General features: G+C 46.9%; 1 protein-coding gene across 1 annotated transcript; it reads right to left on the bottom strand.

The window, feature by feature from the left end:
- Positions 1 to 1460: 1460 nt before the first annotated feature.
- Positions 1461 to 16785, bottom strand: LOC107389429 (organic cation/carnitine transporter 2-like). The gene is made up of 11 exons (XM_054746695.2): positions 16572 to 16785; positions 12297 to 12505; positions 11159 to 11262; positions 10881 to 11035; positions 10492 to 10663; positions 9845 to 9983; positions 9684 to 9760; positions 2646 to 2860; positions 2264 to 2446; positions 2032 to 2167; positions 1461 to 1786 (listed from the first exon to the last, which is right to left on the bottom strand). Exons 1-11 carry the CDS (start codon positions 16783 to 16785, stop codon positions 1690 to 1692), a joined length of 1701 nt encoding a protein of 566 aa, XP_054602670.1. The 3' UTR covers positions 1461 to 1689.
- Between the last annotated feature and the right edge of the window lie 2961 nt (positions 16786 to 19746).

The raw sequence follows: 19746 nt of genomic DNA, 5'->3' as shown, positions 1-19746 counted from the left end.
TCTGTGGGGAAAACAAGCAAGAGAACCAAAATAAACACGGAGACCCGAGCTTTCTTTTGTTAGGTATATATTTTCATTCTATATTTCTGTTGGGAAATTATTAGAACTTCTTATTGAAAACCTGTATTGTTGGAAATGTAATTGTTCAAAATATAAAGAGTTTTTCTTGACTTTGTTTTGAAAAACACGGATCTGCATCTTCTCTGTGAAATTTAATCTGTGTTTCCGGGGCAGGGCCTCAACCAAACTGACCGAGTAAGGTCTGACCACTCTCCCTTTCAGACGACTGAGGTGTTTAATGTCCCTCAGAAATAAGAAAACCTCCGGACCAAACAAGAGAATGAACACGATGGTCTACGAAATCAATTTTATTACAAATAAAGTCACATCTGTGGAACAAATTAAAAACAATATTTAAATGTGTTGTTGTGTACAAATGCATAATTTCTTAAAATGTGAAAAAGCACATTTAGACACTTTGATTTTAATTGATTACACAAAAACATATGAATACATATTCTTGTTATGTGGCTGTGAATTCAAATTGAAATGAACATGTTTTTCCACATTGTTCTTGTTACATCATTTGCAATAAAAACTTTCACACTCACATATATATATTTCCACCTTTTACTTCATTTGTGTAGCATTTAAACAGAAACAAGCCCTCACTCATTTTAAAGCTCCTTTTCTCTCGTCAGTCCCATTCCAGCTGTAAGAAAAGACTGAACTGCTGCTGCAATCCATGAAGTGTTATGAGTCCCTAAAGTGGACAATGATAGCCTACAAACAAGTATACAACTATTTGGAAAATATCAAATAAAATACAATTTATTAAAATGGGCTTCAGTAGTTCAAACTCAAGCAGAACTGAAATGGAATAAGTTGTCAACTACAAATATTGGGATAAAATGGGCAAAATAGCTCAACTCCTAGAACCTACCTTGAACCCTATTTTATTTCCTGTGCTGAGTTGAACCTCATGCCTGTTTTTTTCCTGTCAAAACCAAAAGTTAGAAATTCCATAAGGAGGATCAGCAACTCTGTGGAGCCAAAATGACTATATATATATATATATATATATATATATATATATATATATATATATATATATATATATATATTAGCCTCATAGATACAATGGTTCTAAAGATCTGATAGCAATGATCTGGAAGGAGACATGTGATTTACATAGCATTCCTAAAATTAAATGCCTTCCTATATGCATATTATCCAACAGCTTTCATTAGCTTGTCCAAAATTGTTCATGTATGTCTAATGATTATTTTATGAAAGACTTTCAAAAGTTCATGAGATATTTTGCTAACAGACAGAACTGACTTCAGTCATTAAGATAATTGCATATAATCCATTAGCACACCTCAGCTACTAACAGGTTAAATAAATTAAACGAGTTAGACTCATTTTATAAGGTTTGCAAACATTGGTTAGGTGTCACAGCCAAGCTGAAATGAGAGACATTCATCCACTAAGAGTTTCATGAAAGGTCGTGCAGTGGTTCATGAGAGAGCACAACAAATGAACACACATGGGCAGTTTTTGCTTTTTGACAGCAGGTATTGAATATCAACCAATCTGAAAGGCAAGGCACTTCTATCTGCTTGACATTCTCTGAAAATCTCTTTGGTTTTGCCATCTTTTGCTGGTTTTCTGAATGCATCCGAGGTCTCATAAGTGACTTGTGCAGATGACTTCAGGCACACTGATCTGTTCTTTGGTTGACTTTTCTTCATCCTTCGAAGGGGAATTGAAGGGCAGAGACCACCTGAATCCAAATGAGAGTTATATCAGTTATTGAATTGTTATTTCTTGCATTTCAGGTTTCCATACACCCTTGTAGCCTCTTGGGACTCACAAGAAATTATACTTCTGAACAGATACAAAGCTAAATTTAAAGCCCTTCAGCTCTGTTTTAGTTTCCCTAAATCCAACTTCAATATGTGCTATACATGTCCATGCAAAGGCAAGACAACCTTTAGCATGCAGTGTGCTAACACTATGCAGACTCACCACCGCATGAGTGGCATCTGCTGGATGGTGTCAGGCAGTGGCTGTCTGAAAGTCTCTGGCAGGAAGATGCAGAGAAGAACACTGAGAAGTAACAAAGCCCCCATGAGGATCGATGGCAGGAACTCAAAGATCCCAACTGGAAACAAAACCATTTTTTAAGATTAACTAGATCCCACTGACAGCTTTTAAACACAATTTCAAATTCATATGCTGATTTATTTAAAGGTCTCACCCAACTCCATCAGATATGGGGACACAGAGGATCCCACCCTGGTGAACATAGCACAGGACGACATAGCTGTATTCCTAATAACTGTAGGAAACAGCTCTCCAGAGTACACGTACAACACCCCGATGCCAGTCAGGACACCAAATTTACTCAGAAGCACCAGGAACATGATGACAGCTGGATGACCTGTAGATATAAGAGATGCTATAAGCTCTCATGGAGGAAAGGTAAAGGTTATGACCAAGACATCTTTTTTGGACAACGCCAACAAAATGCTTATGGAAGGTCGAGTGCTTTGGTGAGTTCAGCTATTAAAAACTGAGCTGCTTTCTAAATTTGGAAAACTAGAGATGCTGGAAAATAAAATTATATTGCTCCCACTTACTGTCTGTGACTATCTGGGTACAGAGTAATGCTAGTGCCCCCAGCAGGACAAAGCTGATAAAGCAAAGACGGCGAGGAAAGTTCTGCGTCAACAGCCAGCTGACTAAGTATGCTGGAATCTCAACAGTCGCCAGCAGGAAGTGGTTCAAATAGGGGTTTCCATAGAGACTGGACATGCTGAATATCAGTCCAAAGTAAGCGAGATATGAAGAGAACCTAAAAATGCAAAACAGGGATTATACTGTTTATTAGTTTACAATGCACATTAATGATCAGTTTGTGTAAATGTGCCAGATTTAGCGGTGGGCTACTTTCCAGCAGTCCTCATACATTTAAGACAACATGTGTTTTAAACAGCAGCAATATAAAGAACAATTATGAACATTAAACATAAACACCATCTCTAACCAACCCTGTAATTTCAGCTGTTTCCCCAATCAGATCTACAAGCGGTCGCATGCATAACTGGCTTTGTGCAACATTTTAAGGTCCTTTTTAAAATCAGTGAAGGCGGGTGACTCGCAAATTAAAATTGGAATATGATACCAGGTTGGACACCCTTTCACAGCGATTGAATGTTGTCCTATGGTGGTTCTTCTTAACAGACTCCTCTACTGGCTGATCTGGTCCTAAGAGGGCTGTTTTGTTGTCTAATAAGTTCCTCTAATGGGGAGGAGCCAAACCATGAAGGGATTTATAAACAGTACAAGCATATTTAACACTTTTTACGTTTTCAAAATTCCGCATATTATTTGTTTCTAAAATTGGACAATAGTGAGATCAATAGGTTTTATTTATTTATTTACAAAACCCTTAAGTGCCTTTTTATAAAGCTGTTCTACAGTTTTAAGGGCAGTGATACCAACAAATGACCATACAGGTAAACGATACTCAATGTGTGATCAAATCTTACAATGAAGAAATAGTTTAGCAGTGATTGAAGGGCCTGATTTCTTCGTCTTCGTCTTCGTCTTCGTCTTCCTCCACTTATCCGGGTCCGGGTCGCGGGGGCAGCATCCCAATTAGGGAGCTCCAGGCCGTCCTCTCCCCGGCCTTGTCCACCAGCTCCTCCGGCAGGACCCCAAGGCGTTCCCGGACCAGATTGGAGATGTAACCTCTCCAACGTGTCCTGGGTCGACCCGGGGGCCTTCTGCTGGCAGGACATGCCCGAAACACCTCCCCGGGGAGGCGTCCAGGAGGCATCCTGACCAGATGCCCAAACCACCTCAACTGGCTCCTTTCGATCCGGAGGAGCAGCGGTTCTACTCCGAGTCCCTCCCGAATGTCCGAGCTCCTCACCCTATCTCTAAGGCTGAGCCCGGCCACCCTACGGAGGAAACTCATTTCGGCCGCTTGTATCCGCGATCTCGTTCTTTCGGTCATTACCCAAAGCTCATGACCATAGGTGAGGATTGGGACGTAGATCGACCGGTAAATCGAGAGCCTGGCTTTCTGGCTCAGCTCCCTCTTCCCCACGACAGATCGGCTCAGCGTCCGCATCACTGCAGACGCCGAACCAATCCACCTGTCGATCTCCCGATCCCTCCTACCCTCACTCGTGAACAAGACCCAGAGATACTTAAACTCCTCCACTTGAGGTAGGACCTCTCCCCCGACCCGGAGGTGGCAAGCCACCCTTTTCCGGTCGAGAACCATGGTCTCAGATTTGGAGGTGCTGATCCTCATCCCAGCCGCTTCACATTCGGCCGCGAACCTACCCAGCAAGAGCTGAAGGTCAGAGCTGGATGAAGCTAGGAGGACCACATCATCTGCAAAAAGCAGAGACGAGATTCTCCTGCCACCAAACTCGACACACTCCACACCACGGCTGCGTCTAGAAATTCTGTCCATAAAAGTGATGAACAGAACCGGTGACAAAGGGCAGCCCTGGCGGAGTCCAACCCTCACTGGGAACAGGTCCGACTTACTACCGGCTATGCGGACCAAACTCACGCTCCTCTGGTAAAGGGACTGAATGGCCCTTAACAGAAAGCCACCCACCCCATACTCCTGGAGCGTCCCCCACAGGGTGCCCCTGGGGACACGGTCATAAGCCTTCTCCAAATCCACAAAGCACATGTGGATTGGTTGGGCAAACTCCCATGCCCCCTCCATCACCCTTGCAAGGGTATAGAGCTGGTCCACAGTTCCACGGCCAGGACGAAAACCACATTGCTCCTCCTCTATCTGAGATTCAACTATCGATCGGACCCTCCTCTCCAGTACCTTGGCGTAGACCTTTCCAGGGAGGCTGAGGAGTGTGATCCCCCTATAGTTGGAACACACCCTCAGGTCACCCTTCTTAAAGATGGGGACCACCACCCCGGTCTGCCACTCCCTAGGAACTGCCACCGATGACCACGCAATGTTGTAGAGACGTGTCAACCATGACAGCCCTACAACATCCATAGCCTTGAGATACCCAGGACGAACCTCATCCGCCCCCGGGGCTCCGCCGCTGTGTAGTTGTTTGGCTACCTCAGCAACTTCTGCCCCCGAGATCGGACAGTCCATCCCCAGGCCTCCCAGCTCTGGTTCCTCCTCGGAATGCGCATTGGTGGGATTGAGGAGCTCCTCAAAGTATTCCTTCCACCGTCCGACTATAGCCTCAGTTGACGTCAGCAGCTCCCCATCCCCACTGTAAACAGTGTGAGCGAGTTGCTGCCTTCCTCTCCTGAGGCGCCGGACAGTTTGCCAGAACCTCTTTGGAGCCGATCGATAGTCTTTCTCCATGGCCTCACCAAACTCCTCCCACGCCCGAGATTTTGCCTCGGCAACTGCCACTGCTGCACCCCGCTTGGCTATCCGGTACCTGTCTGCTGCCTCCGGAGACCCACAGACCAGCCACGCCCTGTAGGCCTCCTTCTTCAGCCTGACGGCTCCCCGAACCTCTGGTGTCCACCAGCGGGTACGGGGGTTGCCACCACGACTGGCACCGGCCACCTTACGACCACAGCTAGCAACAGCCGCCTCGACAATCGCAGAGTGGAACAAGGCCCACTTGGACTCAATGTCCCCCACTGCTCTCGGGACGTGGTCAAAGCTCTGCCGGAGGTGGGAGTTGAAGACCGTCTTGACAGGTTCTTCTGCCAGGCGTTCCCAGCAGACCCTCACTATGCGTTTGGGTCTGCCAGGTCTACGCGGCATGTTCCCTTGCCATCTGATCCAACTCACAACCAGGTGGTGATCAGTTGACAGCTCCGCCCCTCTCTTCACTCGGGTGTCCAAAACATACGGCCGCAGGTCAGATGATACGACTACAAAATCTATCATCGACCTGTGACCTAGGCTGCCCTGGTACCAAGTGTACCGGTGGGCATCCTTATGTTCGAACATGGTGTTCGTTATGGCCAAACTGCGGGCTTGCACAGAAGTCCAGTAACAAAACACCGCTCGAGTTCAGATTAGGTGGGCCGTTCCTCCCAATCACACCCCTCCAGGTCAAGCTGTCATTGCCCACGTGAGCATTGAAGTCCCCCAGCAGGACAATGGAGTCCCCTGATGGAGCACTATCTAGCACTCGTCCCAGGGACTCCAAAAAGGGTGGGTACTCTGAACTGATATTTGGCCCATAAGCACAAACAACAGTCAGGACCCGTTCCCCGACCTGAAGGCGCAAGGAAGCTACCCTCTTGTCCCCCGGGGTAAACCCCAACACACAGGCAGAGAGTCTCGGGGCTAACAAAAAGCCAACCCCAGCCCTCCGCCTCTCACCCGGAGCAACTCCAGCAAAGTAGAGTGTCCAACCCCTCTCCAGGTCTCGGGTTCCAGAGCCAATGCAATGTGTCGAGGTGAGTCCGACTATATCTAGCCGGTACCGCTCAACCTCTGCCACAAGCTCCGGCTCCTTCCCCGCCAGCGAGGTGACGTTCCATGTCCCAAAAACTAGTTTTCTTGTCCGGGGATTGGACCGCCAAGGCTCCCGCCTTGGTCTGCCACCCGATCCGCATTGCACCGGACCCTTCATGTTCCTCCTGCGGGTGGTGGGTCCACAGTTGGACGAGCCCATGTATCCGGTTCGGGCTGGGCCCGGCCGGGCCCCATGGGCGAAAGCCCGGCCACCAGGCGCTCGCTCACGGGCCCCAACCCCAGGCCTGGCTCCAGGGTGGGACCCCGGTAACCCTCCGGGCCGGGTACTCCGACTCTTCGTTTTAACCGCCATGAAAGATCCTTCGAATGACCATACAGGTAAACGATACTCAATATGTGATCAAATCTTACAATGAAGAAATAGTTTAGCAGTGATTGAAGGGCCTGATTTGTTTTTTTATTTAGAAGGTTGAATTTTACTTAGAATCTTCTTCATTCTTTAATTAAAAAAATAAAATAAAGACAATACCAGTGTAAGAAGGTTCAAATCTGAGAGCAGGAACGACGATTTGGAGGAGAGCAGAGTATATTTGAAAGAGAGCAGACATTTTGAGTGCAAACCATCACAACTTTTGAGATCAATAATATAAAATCTAGTTGGTCTCTTGATATGAAATTCTGCTCTCAAATAGAAAATTCAAGTGCTCAATTAGTGGCATTTTAATTCTTCCATAGTTATTGCTTTGCACTGATTGGTGGAATGGCGCAAACCGTGACTATCTTGATCTCTGACGATTGTCTGTGTGAAATCTCGTGTTTCTAAGGGTTTGTGAAAAGGCACACTGACATCATCTATGATGTGAGTGGAAGTGTCTAAATATGGACGTTGGCCCTATAAACGGTAAATGTGTTTTTTGAAGGTTATATTTGAGTCCAATATGATTCCCAGGTATTCGAAGTAAAATACCAGGATTGCTTTGGAAAGTGAGTACAGCGAGCAATAGACGACAGTTTTCAACCATTTTATTTTTGGAAAATACATTGTCACCGTACCATGGTAGAAAGAGTTGAGTACATCTTTTATCTTTGGGGAGCATGTAGTCAAGGGTACCAGGGCCTATGGTGGGGTTTCTAATGGCAAACTGGCATCAGGGGAGAAATCAGAAGAACATGATCATAACTAGAAAAAATTGTTTCCTCCCAAAACACAAATAACCTGAACAACAGTAGGCAACATGAAGCCATCGGAGTTGGTGGTTGAGCTTTTTCTCCTAATCTAGAATATTTCACACCACTGCTGTGCGAGGTCCCCGTGCATCGGTGGGGAGACGCTGGCAGAGGAGACAAGTGCCCATTCCATCACCGGGATTGCAGGTTTGAGCCCAGCTCATTCTGTTGCAATTGTAATGTTCTTGGGCAAGACACCAGGCAGATAGCAACATGGACCTATAGGTGTTCTACTCCTTGAATTATGTAATTTGCTTTTGGGATTTGGAGCATTACCTTACAGATGGGGAAGGGCCCTGAGCTACACCATGTGCTACTGAGATTGCCTTCACATACCGCTTTGGATTTGGCACCATATTCCTGCAGAGGGGGTTGGCATTGTCACAGTCTGGAGCTGCCGGGGGCATGGACGTAATTTACACTTTAGGGGGGGTGGGGTGGTGGTGGTGGTGGTGGTGGGGGGGGCTCCTTACAGTATGCTCTAATGGGAAACAGGCTTCAACACAAACAGTTGTTTTCCCTCTTGGTCCTAGAGCTCAACCAGTGTCAATTTAATATAGCGTAATATTGTTTTTGGATGGTAAAAAGTGCAGGGGTCAAAACTTGACTTTGGAAAAAGTGGGGGGGACATGTCCCCCTTGTCCCCCCCCCTCCCCCCCCAAAAAATTACGTCCATGGCCGGGGGAGAGGTGCAAATTAGGCCTGGGAATCCTCTCAAGGGTTTTCTTTATTCTCCGATAGGACCAGATGCAAGTGGCTGGAATGAGTTTCATGCTGAGGCCCTTATAGGACATCAGCAGTAGCTTAGGAGGTAGCCCAGGTTGCCTCATGATCAGAGGACTGTGGGATTAATCAGCTCCCACCAGTGGTGTTCTGCTGTTGTGTCTTTGGACAAGACACTCCACCCGATTTGCCAATATTGGTGGTGGACAGATGGTGCAAATGGCAGCTTTGCCCCTTTCAGACCGCCCCAGGGCAGCTGTGGCTACACAGTAGCTTACCATCACCTTAGATTGAATGTGAGAGTGTGTGAATAATGGAAATTTATTTGAGTGCTAGAAAAGCACTATGCTATTATTATTATTATTATTATTATTATATATTTTTAGAATGATCTCAATGACAGGAGACCCCAGAGCAGACCAGAAGAAACAATATGGATGGATGGCTTTTGGCTCTTAGCTAACATGTGATGCTGAGTGTTGTCAGGTGTGTTGGTTATCTCAGTGCTTCTACCTAAAAGACAACCAACTTGGCTAAAGACAGATAAAGTCTGTTGGAATGAAATCACGTAGATTGGTTGCATGAATTTAGATAAAGTTTTGGTTTGTTTAACTTCATTATTTAATGCCAACATGATAAACACGTCATTAGAATGTGATCGTTTCATGTTATTTTAACATGAAACCCTGTTGTAAGAGCACGATGAAACAATTGTATTCTAATGACTCATATTTAACACAGAATACATTCCTATCATTTCCACAACCTCACTAGGGCTCCTTTCAGTGCCCCATAGCTGTCTCCAGATCATGCTGCATGAGCTCTTTATGATTTCTACAGGTGTTTAATGGTAAAAATCACTGCTGAGTGCTTGTTGAACTCCTCTGCACCACTGTCCTTTTGAGTCATGGTTTTTGTTTTTGCTCACTGCCAGTTTAAGACGCCACTGTTTTAGCACATGTATATTTCATTCCGTTTACATGTGAATTGAACGCAACTGTAATTAGTTGATTCATTTAATTTTCAACATTTAGAATGAGCGTGGCTGGGAATTCTGTTCCATCCACCCAGCTATCAGCAAGCTGAATCCTCAACACAATCATGCATAAATCACATTGAACCCTTTTAAGTTAGCGTTACACAAGTTAATCATGTTCCTCTTACAAACTTGATCTAATTATGTTGTAACTAAATGTAAAGAACAAATCACTTGAAGAGGACTTCTGTTTTTTCAGTGCATGAACACATTTTTCTCAGAATAAAGATGGTTTTGACTCACCACATGAACCACAGCTTCATCGTAACGTGTTGAATGTTTGTGGTCTTCAGCAGATCCAGGAAGCTGTGGGACTTTGTCTTCTCACCTTCTGTTTTTTCACTCTTTAAAGGGCCATTAAAGTCAATACACTGACAAGAGTTCTAGCTGAATGAAGCCCAAACAGACATTCTTACTTCGGTCGTGGTGAAAATGACTGATGGAGCTTTTACTCGGTTCTCCAGAGCTGCTGACCTGACAATAAGGTCTGCTTTGTTCAAGCATCCACACGACACCAGCCAGCGAGGAGACTCGGGAATCAGCCTGGTGGACAAAAAGTAAATAGTAATATTTAGGTGGTATTAGATATTCCTCTCATATGCAAAAGATAAAGTCTCTATTATCTTGCTGCAGTCTGGTTCTTAAGCAGAATTAGGCGATCCTGGGTAATTTATCTAAATTACAAGGCTTACAGAGGAAAAACACAATGATGTTCTATCAGAAACAAAAGCTTGCCAGTATTTGGCTGTAACTATGTTCAACAGAATTTTGTAACAATGAGTTACAAATTAAACGAGTTATTACACTTTTTAGCTAAATTAGTTGTTGAACATTGATCTTTAAGGTTGACCATTTTGTAAATTTGGGTATACCGTCATATAATGAGTGTAACAGTTACCTCAGAGAAAGCCTCTCCACGAGGCTGATCTGCAATCTAGCATTTTAACCTGTTTTTTTTTTTACTAGATTGGTGATTTAGTTCCCTTTTATGAGTTCAGCCATGGAAATATCACATACTGTCAGCAGAACTTGTTCTGAAATCTCATCCTACCACCAGAGGGGGATGCAGGCCAGGCCAGGCACAGCCATGAGCAGCGACAGGTATCTCCAGCTCCTGACCAGGTACGCAGTAGCAGACATCAGCATCATAGCTAACGCATAACCAGCATTTAGCCACAGGGTGGAGAAAATGATTCTGGTTGAACCCACAAAGATCTCTGAACCTGTGGAGGGAATACTGCATTTGAAGAAAGTCAAAGCAAGCACGACAAACTGCTGTGAAAGTAAAAAATATGAGATATGAAGGTACAGACTGACACACTCAATACAAAACAGATTCAATGTATAAAAAAAAGAGTTTATTTGTCTTATTATCAAATTAGGTCCGATTCAAAAACAGAAAATGATGCAGGAAGTAGATAATTCCAGCAAAACACATACCCAGAACAAAAACAATCACATAGCCGGAGATTTGACCAACGCCTAGCATAAAAAAACAAAAAGCAAACACGGGCCAGGACTGTGCAAAAGCTGCAGCAACGGTGAAGATGCTGAGCATGCCAATGCAGCCGAACAGGACAGGCTTCCTGCCAAACCTGATGCACACAAGAGAGTAGGAAAAGTAAATCCATCATGAGATGTTTACACAATGTAACAAAGAATGCTTGAAAATCTTTTCACCTTTGCCAATAAAAATAAAGAAACACCGCTAAATGTACCGGTCTGAGATTTGTCCAGAGATGAAGCATCCGCAGGTGCCTCCCAGAAAGAAGAGCAGAGAAGTCAGAGGCTGTTTCCACTGCTCCCTGCACACGAGGTCAAACTGAAACACAAATATGAACCTCTGAAAAAAGACTAAAATATCGTAGCAGACAGATATTCAATGCAACTAAATAACTGGAGAGGGCCTGTGGATCACAGGTTGGATTTTCATCTTTGTACTTCCCTGGTCTGTTAGCTTCCCTCTAAGCTTTTACCCTTACTGAACCTGGAGAGATTATCATCCCTGATTCTAATCCTTCATAATTTCTGATGTAATCTTTAGATGTCCCCACCAGCTACACTGGTTTCCTCAGTTTGACTGTGCCTCGTCTTAAAAAAGAAAAAACAAAAAAGCATCATAGGCATTGTAAAAGGTTTCCTTTACTGACGGGTTAGGGTATCTAAGCTGATCTTTTTTAACTGTTAAAACCACCATAACAAGCTTTTTCTGTTAGCATTCGCAGGTCTTAGGCTACAGAAATGTGTTTGCCACAGAACAAGCACATGCTTAGCTAAAATTTCTACAACAGACCCAGACGTATTATTTTTTTAAATCTAAGGATACGTTTTATCATTTGTATTTAAATGCGTTAATTAAGCATTTTTAAAACGCTAAAAATGGAACCCACAGACAGCAGGACTGCAAACTTTTACAAATGTCTCATAGGGAGAATTTTTTATTTAATTTCTCTCTCTCTCCCTGGTGTGTGTGTGTGTGTGTGGGGGGGGGGGGGGGGGGGTATGGCGACTGGATTTATGTGGTTAGGGCTACAATGCATATTTTCAGAAAAGGCACTTCAGCCTTTTCTCCCACAGCAATGGATTGTGGGTAATACCTCTCACCCAAGTCCGCATCGATAAAGACTTGGGTGAAGTGCAGCTCAAAGGTGCAAAAGGGGCGCGATCAACTTCCGCACTTGAGAATTGGGACACCCAATGCATTCGTACCCCTGGTCGGAATCGTGCAACTGAGGGGTGCAATTGTGGAAGTGTGAGTATTGGGATTGGGCCTTGGCCCTGGAGACACGCACATTTGGACACTTAAGACTAAAAGTCAACATAACTGTTGCTGCTATAAACTAATAGTGAAAATACCTCAGTGACTACAGTCGACTGGTAAAACTCAGTACTGTAGGTCCACCCATCCTCACACTCCTCCTGATTCAGGGTGGGTACCAGAACCTCTGAATTCAATCCGGGCAAAGAATGGTTCTGGATCCAGTTTGTGCTGGCTCCCATAGCAGACAGGTTCTTCACCAGGTTGAGCTCATACCGGCTGCAGGTGCTCCTCTCTGACATCCCGCCCCCCGGCTTGTACTGCAGAAACCACATCAGACTCGACAAGCTCAAACCAACTCCAGGACAGAGCTGTGTACAAAGTTAAATTATTCAGACACATTTGTTGACACAAATATGAGATAAATGCACCAAAAACATGTGATCTACTCATAAACATTTGTTCTGCATTTCAGTTGGTGTCTTTACCTTCAGAAAATTATGATTTACTTGTATTGAAACATTTAGCCGTGAGAATGCATCAGTTAGATGTCTTGGTTTGTCTTTTCGTGTTGCATTATGGTGCAGAAGGGGCCTCTGTTGCGTCTCAGTAAGAAAATTGCAAGACTGAATCTGCTTGTGGCCTTTCTGAAAGTAGTGTGCATGTCCCCACAGATCAAAAACATTCATGTATGTTAGACTCTAAACAGTCCCGGTGTGAGTGAGTGTGACTGGTTGTTCATCCTGCGTCCCTGTGATTGACTGATGACCTGTCCAGAATGTCCCGGCCTCTCGCTCAGTGACTGCTGGAGATAGACACCAGCTCCTCGTGACCCAACTGAAGAAGAAGTGGAATGAGTGGGTTTTCCATTTCTTGTAAAATTTTGACCAGTCATATGAAATGAATATGGATTAACCTTTTGATATTCTGGTCATTGATAAAGCACATTCTGTCACGGTGCGCAGCTGAGTTGAGCGGAGGTGAGGATCCAGGTGCGGGGAACAAGGCAGGCACGTTTAAAGAGGTTTTTAATGATAAGCACGCGGGACATGGAAACAATGGACAGACAAGGAAAACAGAACTTGGAGGGTTTAAATACACAAGGAGCTGGGATCTAAAGTGATTGGGAGACGAGAGGCAGGTGGGAGCAATTAGGAAAGACACAGGACCGATTAGAGTGGGGAAACAGGACAGGTTGTGGCAGTGGCGGCACCGGACGCCAAACGCAGACCAAGATGGAGTCTGGGGGGCCTGCGTCTGGCAGCCAGGAGGCGACGGGCTCTGGGGGGCCGGCGTCTAGCGAGGGCAGGGCTAGTGGTGACTGGAGGCGGAGTCTTTGACTTGACTGGAGGCGGGGCCGCTGCAGGTGGAGCCGCTGAATTGACTGGAGGCGGGGCCGCTGCAGGTGGAGCCGCTGAATTGACTGGAGGCGGGGCCACTGACATGACTGGAGGTGGAGCTGCTGACGTGACTGGAGGCGGAGCTGCTGCGGGCAGGACCGCTGACTTGACTGGAGGCGGAGCCTCTGGAGCCGCGGTCTCTGGAGCTGCTGGTGGCAGGCCGGCAGAAGGCAGGGCCGTTGGAGGTTCCGGAGGCGGAGCCCCTGGTGTTTCTGGAGGCGGAGATGCTGCAGGCGGGGCTGGTGACTTGACTGGAGGCAGGGTTGCTGCAGGCAGGGCCGGTGACTTGACTGGCGGCGTGGTCTTTGGAGCCACTGGAGGCAGGCTGGCGGAAGGCGGGGCCGTTGAAGGCTCTGTAGGCAGAGCCGCTGGAGTCTCTGGAGGAGGAACCGCTGCAGGCAGGGCCGGTGACTTGACTGGAGGCGGGGCCACGGACTTAACTGGAGGCGGGGCCGCTGACTTTACTGGAGGCGGGGTCTTTGGAGCCGCTGGAGTCACTGGAGGTGGGGCTGCTGCAGGTTGGGCAGCTGAAATCTCTGGGGGTGGGGCCGAGGTTTGGGGGCGGCGTCTGCAGCGAGGCGGCGCTGGAGAGGGGAGGCTGACCGGTAGTTTGGAGTGAGCCACTGGAGCATGCACTCCAAGGGGAGAGTTTCCCCACTGGATCCTTCAGAGGGACTGTCCATTCTGTCACCGTGCGCAGGTGAGTTGAGCGGAGGTGAGGATCCGGGTACGGGGAAGAAGGCAGGCACGTTTAAAGAGGTTTTTAATGATAAGCACGCGGGACATGGAAACAATGGACAGACAAGGAAAACAGAACTTGGAGGGTTTAAATACACAAGGAGCTGGGATCTAAAGTGATTGGGAGACGAGAGGCAGGTGGGAGCAATTAGGAAAGACACAGGACCGATTAGAGTGGGGAAACAGGACAGGTTGTGGCAGTGGCGGCACCGGACGCCAAACGCAGACCAAGATGGAGTCTGGGGGGCCTGCGTCTGGCAGCCAGGAGGCGACGGGCTCTGGGGGGCCGGCGTCTAGCGAGGGCAGGGCTAGTGGTGACTGGAGGCGGAGTCTTTGACTTGACTGGAGGCGGGGCCGCTGCAGGTGGAGCCGCTGAATTGACTGGAGGCGGGGCCGCTGCAGCTGGAGCCGCTGAATTGACTGGAGGCGGGGCCACTGACATGACTGGAGGTGGAGCTGCTGACGTGACTGGAGGCGGAGCTGCTGCGGGCGGGACCGCTGACTTGACTGGAGGCGGAGCCTCTGGAGCCGCGGTCTCTGGAGCTGCTGGTGGCAGGCCGGCAGAAGGCAGGGCCGTTGGAGGTTCCGGAGGCGGAGCCCCTGGTGTTTCTGGAGGCGGAGATGCTGCAGGCGGGGCTGGTGACTTGACTGGAGGCAGGGTTGCTGCAGGCAGGGCCGGTGACTTGACTGGCGGCGTGGTCTTTGGAGCTACTGGAGGCAGGCTGGCGGAAGGCGGGGCCATTGAAGGCTCCGTAGGCAGAGCCGCTGGAGTCTCTGGAGGCGGAACCGCTGCAGGCAGGGCCGGTGACTTGACTGGCGGCGTGGTCTTTGGAGCTACTGGAGGCAGGCTGGCGGAAGGCGGGGCCATTGAAGGCTCCGTAGGCAGAGCCGCTGGAGTCTCTGGAGGCGGAACCGCTGCAGGCAGGGCCGGTGACTTGACTGGCGGCGCGGTCTTTGGAGCCACTGGAGGCAGGCTGGCGGAAGGCGGGGCCGTTGAAGGCTCTGTAGGCAGAGCCGCTGGAGTCTCTGGAGGCGGAACCGCTGCAGGCAGGGCCGGTGACTTGACTGGAGGCGGGGCCGCTGACTTTACTGGAGGCGGGGTCTTTGGAGCCGCTGGAGTCACTGGAGGTGGGGCTGCTGCAGGTTGGGCAGCTGAAATCTCTGGGGGTGGGGCCGAGGTTTGGGGGCGGCGTCTGCAGCGAGGCGGCGCTGGAGAGGGGAGGCTGACCGGTAGTTTGGAGTGAGCCACTGGAGCATGCACTCCAAGGGGAGAGTTTCCCCACTGGATCCTTCAGAGGGACTGTCCATTCTGTCACCGTGCGCAGGTGAGTTGAGCGGAGGTGAGGATCCGGGTACGGGGAAGAAGGCAGGCACGTTTAAAGAGGTTTTTAATGATAAGCACGCGGGACATGGAAACAATGGACAGACGAGGAACACAGAACTGGGAGGGTTTAAAACACAAGGAGCTGGGATCTAAAGTGATTGGGAGATGAGAGGCAGGTGGGGGCAATTAGGAAAGACACAGGACCAATTAGAGTGGGGAGACAGGACAGGTTGTGACACATTTTAGTCCACATGTTACTGAAGCTTGCGCTGTGTTTACCTAAACAAAAGAAAAGTGTATGAGATGCATCTTACGTAAATAAAACTCTAACATTTTTGTTATTGTCACCACATACTACCACCTCCCACTATCTCACCTTTTCCCACAAATGAATAAATTAGCAATGAAAGCAAATATGTAATAATTACAAGGTTAACACTGGTGAAGTGTTACTTCACTAGGGGTGTGTATTGGTGAAATTATGGCGATAGGATATGTATCACGATACAGGAATATTCAATAAACAATCCAAACTGATACTTAGCATGTTCAACATGAGTTATCTGAACAACAGAGGGATTTACATTTCAGTAGTGGAAACAAAACCCATTGCTGCCAACTAACGGCCGATGTTTGAATTGCACAAAAAAATAGAAAATGCACAAATGTCTGCATGTAAATTCTTCCAAAAATTCGATACATGGCTTTTGAATATTGATATAATATTGGAGGAAAAAATATCGCTATATATTGCCATATTGACATTTTCTTACATCCCTATACTTCACCCAAACTTTGATTAAAATGTAAGTTTATGATGAGAAGTTAATTCAATAAAATCTCTTTTTGCATCAGATATGGCAAACAAGGAAGTCATGGTTCAGTTTAATCCCACTAATTCAGCTCAGTTCTGACCTGTACTGGGATGCTGGCCTGGATCCACTCCTGGCTCAGGTTGCTGTTAGCAGGGATGCTACACTGATGGGTGGGGCTGGCCAGCAGGAAGATGACAGCCAGTGTGCTGTATCCACTAGGAATGCAGGCGATGAGAAGCACAAAGAAAATTTTCCTCTGGAAGGGACCCCAGTTCCCCAAAAATGACACAGACTCCTCATAATCCTGCATATTACCGGATTTTCGCTTTGATTTAATTCAAAATCAGAACTTTGATTTCAGGGCTCAGTGACGTTTCAAATCAAAATGTACAGCCAGTATTTGCCACCTATCTCCCACAGTAGGCACAAAATTAGTCAATGTTTATCTAGACACAGAAACCGCGACTGTCTGCACACGAGCAGCGATGTTGTTGCAGCATGTGAAGCTACACACCCCATTTATGTCAGATCTTCAAAAAGCTCCACCTCTCCTCCTCCTGCCCATAATCCCCGTCCCCTAAAAGTTTATATAAAACTACAGAATCACCAGTGCAAAACGACATTGGTGCACTTTCACCGGGCCTGAACTAAAGCCATAAATGGTTTGAGTACACAGTGATAGAGATATTCTGTCCATGATGAACCTGACATTTGAAACACTTGCAACTAATGTGCAACAGGTCAGCTTTAGTTACTGTGAGTTTGAACAGCAATCATTTACGTTGGGTGTTTTTGAGGAGCTGTGTGACTTCATGAATGAAGGGGAATAACAAATGACAACGATTATTTCATAGTGTTGTGGAGAAAAATACAAAAATACAAGTGGAGAGAACAGAAAACATGGTTTGTTCATGAAAATTGTCTAAATCTATCATCTGGCTACATCAGCTTGGGTTGTTATGAAGGAGAAACTGTGCTCAAGAAAACAACCTGACTGGCTGAGATGTAGATGTCCTGCAGAATATTACACTGCTCACAAGAATTAAAGGAACACTTTTTAGTGGGCCTGGCATGACATCGATTAAACCTGTCTGATAATTTCCTGGCTGATTAAGCAGCTGAGGGCTTGTTGATCACTTTCAGCTGTATTGGTGTTCATGGACTTAATGACAGGTGAACTAAAGTGGCAACAATTACAAAACCCTCAAAACAGGACTGGTTTAACATGTAGAGGTCATTTCAGGTTTCTCCCTCTTGATCGTTTTCAGCTGGTTTTCCACTCATGCTAGTTTTGGCTCTCTACTGGCAGTATGAGGCGATTCCTTAACCCTACAGAAGTTGCACAGGTTGTCCAACTTCTCCAGGATGGCACATCCACATGTGCTGCAGCAAGAAGGTTTAATGTGTCTCCCAGCACAATCTCCAGAACATGGGGGAGATTTCAGGAGACTGGCGGTTAGTCTCGGAGAGCTGGACAGGGCCGTAGAAGGTCCACAACTCATCAGCAGGACCGATACCTGCTCCTTTGTGCAAGGCGGAACAGGCTGAGCACTGCTCGTGCCCTACAGAATGACCTCCAGAGGGCCACTGGTGTGAATGTCTCTACCCAAACAATCAGGAACAGACTTCATGAAGATGGCCTGAGGGCCCGACGTCCTGTAGTGGGCCCTGTGCTCACTGCCCAGCACCGTAGAGCTCGACTGGCATTTGCTCAAGAACACCAGAATTGGCAAGTCCGCCACTGGCGCTCTGTACTTTTTACATTCGAGAGCAGGTTCACCCTGAGCACCTGTGATAGACGTGAAAGAGTCTGGAGAAGACCAGGAGAACGCTATGCTGCCTGCAACGTTGTTCAACCTGACAGGTTTGGTGGTGGGTCAGTGATGGTCTGGGGAGGCATATCCATGGAGGGACACACAGACTTCTACTGCCTAGGAAATGGTGCTCTGACTGCCATAAGGTATCGAGATGAAATCCTTGAACCCTTTGTTAGACCCTACGCTGATGCAGTAGGTCCTGGTTTTCTGCTAATGCACGACAATGCCCGGCCTCATGTGGCAAGATTATGCAGGCAGTACCTGGAGAATGAAGGAATTGAAACAATCGAATGGCTTTCACGATCCCCTGACTTAAACCCAATAGAACATCTGTGGGACATTATGTTTCGGTCCATTAGGCGCCGCCAGAGCTCAGGGATGCCCTCACACAGATCTGGGAGGAAATGCTACAAGACACCATCTGTTGTCTCATTAGGAGTATGCCCCGATGTTGGATGGAGATGGAGAAGACGTGTTTTCCATTCATCATAGTGTTTAACATTGAGCACATAAGTGTTCTGCTGGTTCTTATAAATGTCTATGATGGTTTGTGTGTGTCATTTGACAACAAAATCACATTTTGAGGAGAAATAACATTGTTTTGAATGTGAAGTTTAATTTTGCAGGTTAAGTGAGGGGTTTTGCCCATTGTGTGTGTTTTTTTGGATTTGTGTGTAGAGTTCTGAGAATATGAGGCATGCTTTCAGGAAATGTGTGTAAACAATTGAGAAAAACTGTAACTCGTTTTAGTGTTCCAGATATGTCTCCCATCATTTCTGTTTTGATCAAATTTGTTCTTGTAATACTGTCTTTTCCCCTCCTTTTTATGTAAAACAAGGCTTCCAGCGCCTGTCCCTCTGCAGCGCGATGCATGAGGGGACTCATTTTGCACTAAAGGACGCATTCTCTCCAAATACGCAAAAGGCGCATTACTGCCGTGAAGCGCGCCGCCGCGCATGCAGCACCGTCAGCCCAGACGCATTCCGACACCGTGCACGTTGCAGTAATTGACAACATTTCTGCAGGAGAGATGGCATCCAAACGGAGTTCGGGAGTCAGCAAAGAAAGTTAAAACGATAGGAGGAGTGTTTCACTCGAAGGTGCACAAAAACGTTGTGGTCAGGAACATCCCAGCTGCTGGTCATGAGCATCGGTCATGAGACAGAAAATTATTGTGTGTGTGTGTGTGTGTGTGTGTGTGTGTGTGTGTGTGTGTGTGTGTGTGTGTGTGTGTGTGTGTGTGTGTGTGTGTGTGTGTGTGTGTGTGTGTGTGTGTGCGTGTGTGTGTGTGTGTGTGTGTGTGTATAAGGATGACACAGAGATCTGGCTTATTTTAGATTTATCTTTGTAAATGTTTGCCTAAAACGTGTTTATTTCCACGCTTTTGGAATTTAAATGTTTCACTGATCTGGTTTTAATATCATCTTTCCTTTTCTCAAGTATGGGAAAATGGA

Source organism: Nothobranchius furzeri, chromosome 14, assembly GCF_043380555.1.
Source record: "Nothobranchius furzeri strain GRZ-AD chromosome 14, NfurGRZ-RIMD1, whole genome shotgun sequence".
Taxonomy (NCBI): domain Eukaryota; kingdom Metazoa; phylum Chordata; class Actinopteri; order Cyprinodontiformes; family Nothobranchiidae; genus Nothobranchius; species Nothobranchius furzeri.
This window is presented reverse-complemented; position numbering and strand designations above follow the sequence as displayed.

Excerpts from the sequence above, each read along its gene's own strand:
- LOC107389429 (XM_054746695.2), bottom strand. The coding sequence starts at position 16,785 with ATGCAGGATTATGAGGAGTCTGTGTCATTTTTGGGGAACTGGGGTCCC. Across the intron at positions 10,664-10,880 it reads TGTGATTGTTTTTGTTCTGG|GTTCAGAGATCTTTGTGGGT; the intron begins GTATGTGTTTTG and ends TTCCCTCCACAG. Across the intron at positions 9,984-10,491 it reads GCCTGCATCCCCCTCTGGTG|GCTGATTCCCGAGTCTCCTC; the intron begins GTAGGATGAGAT and ends TTTGTCCACCAG.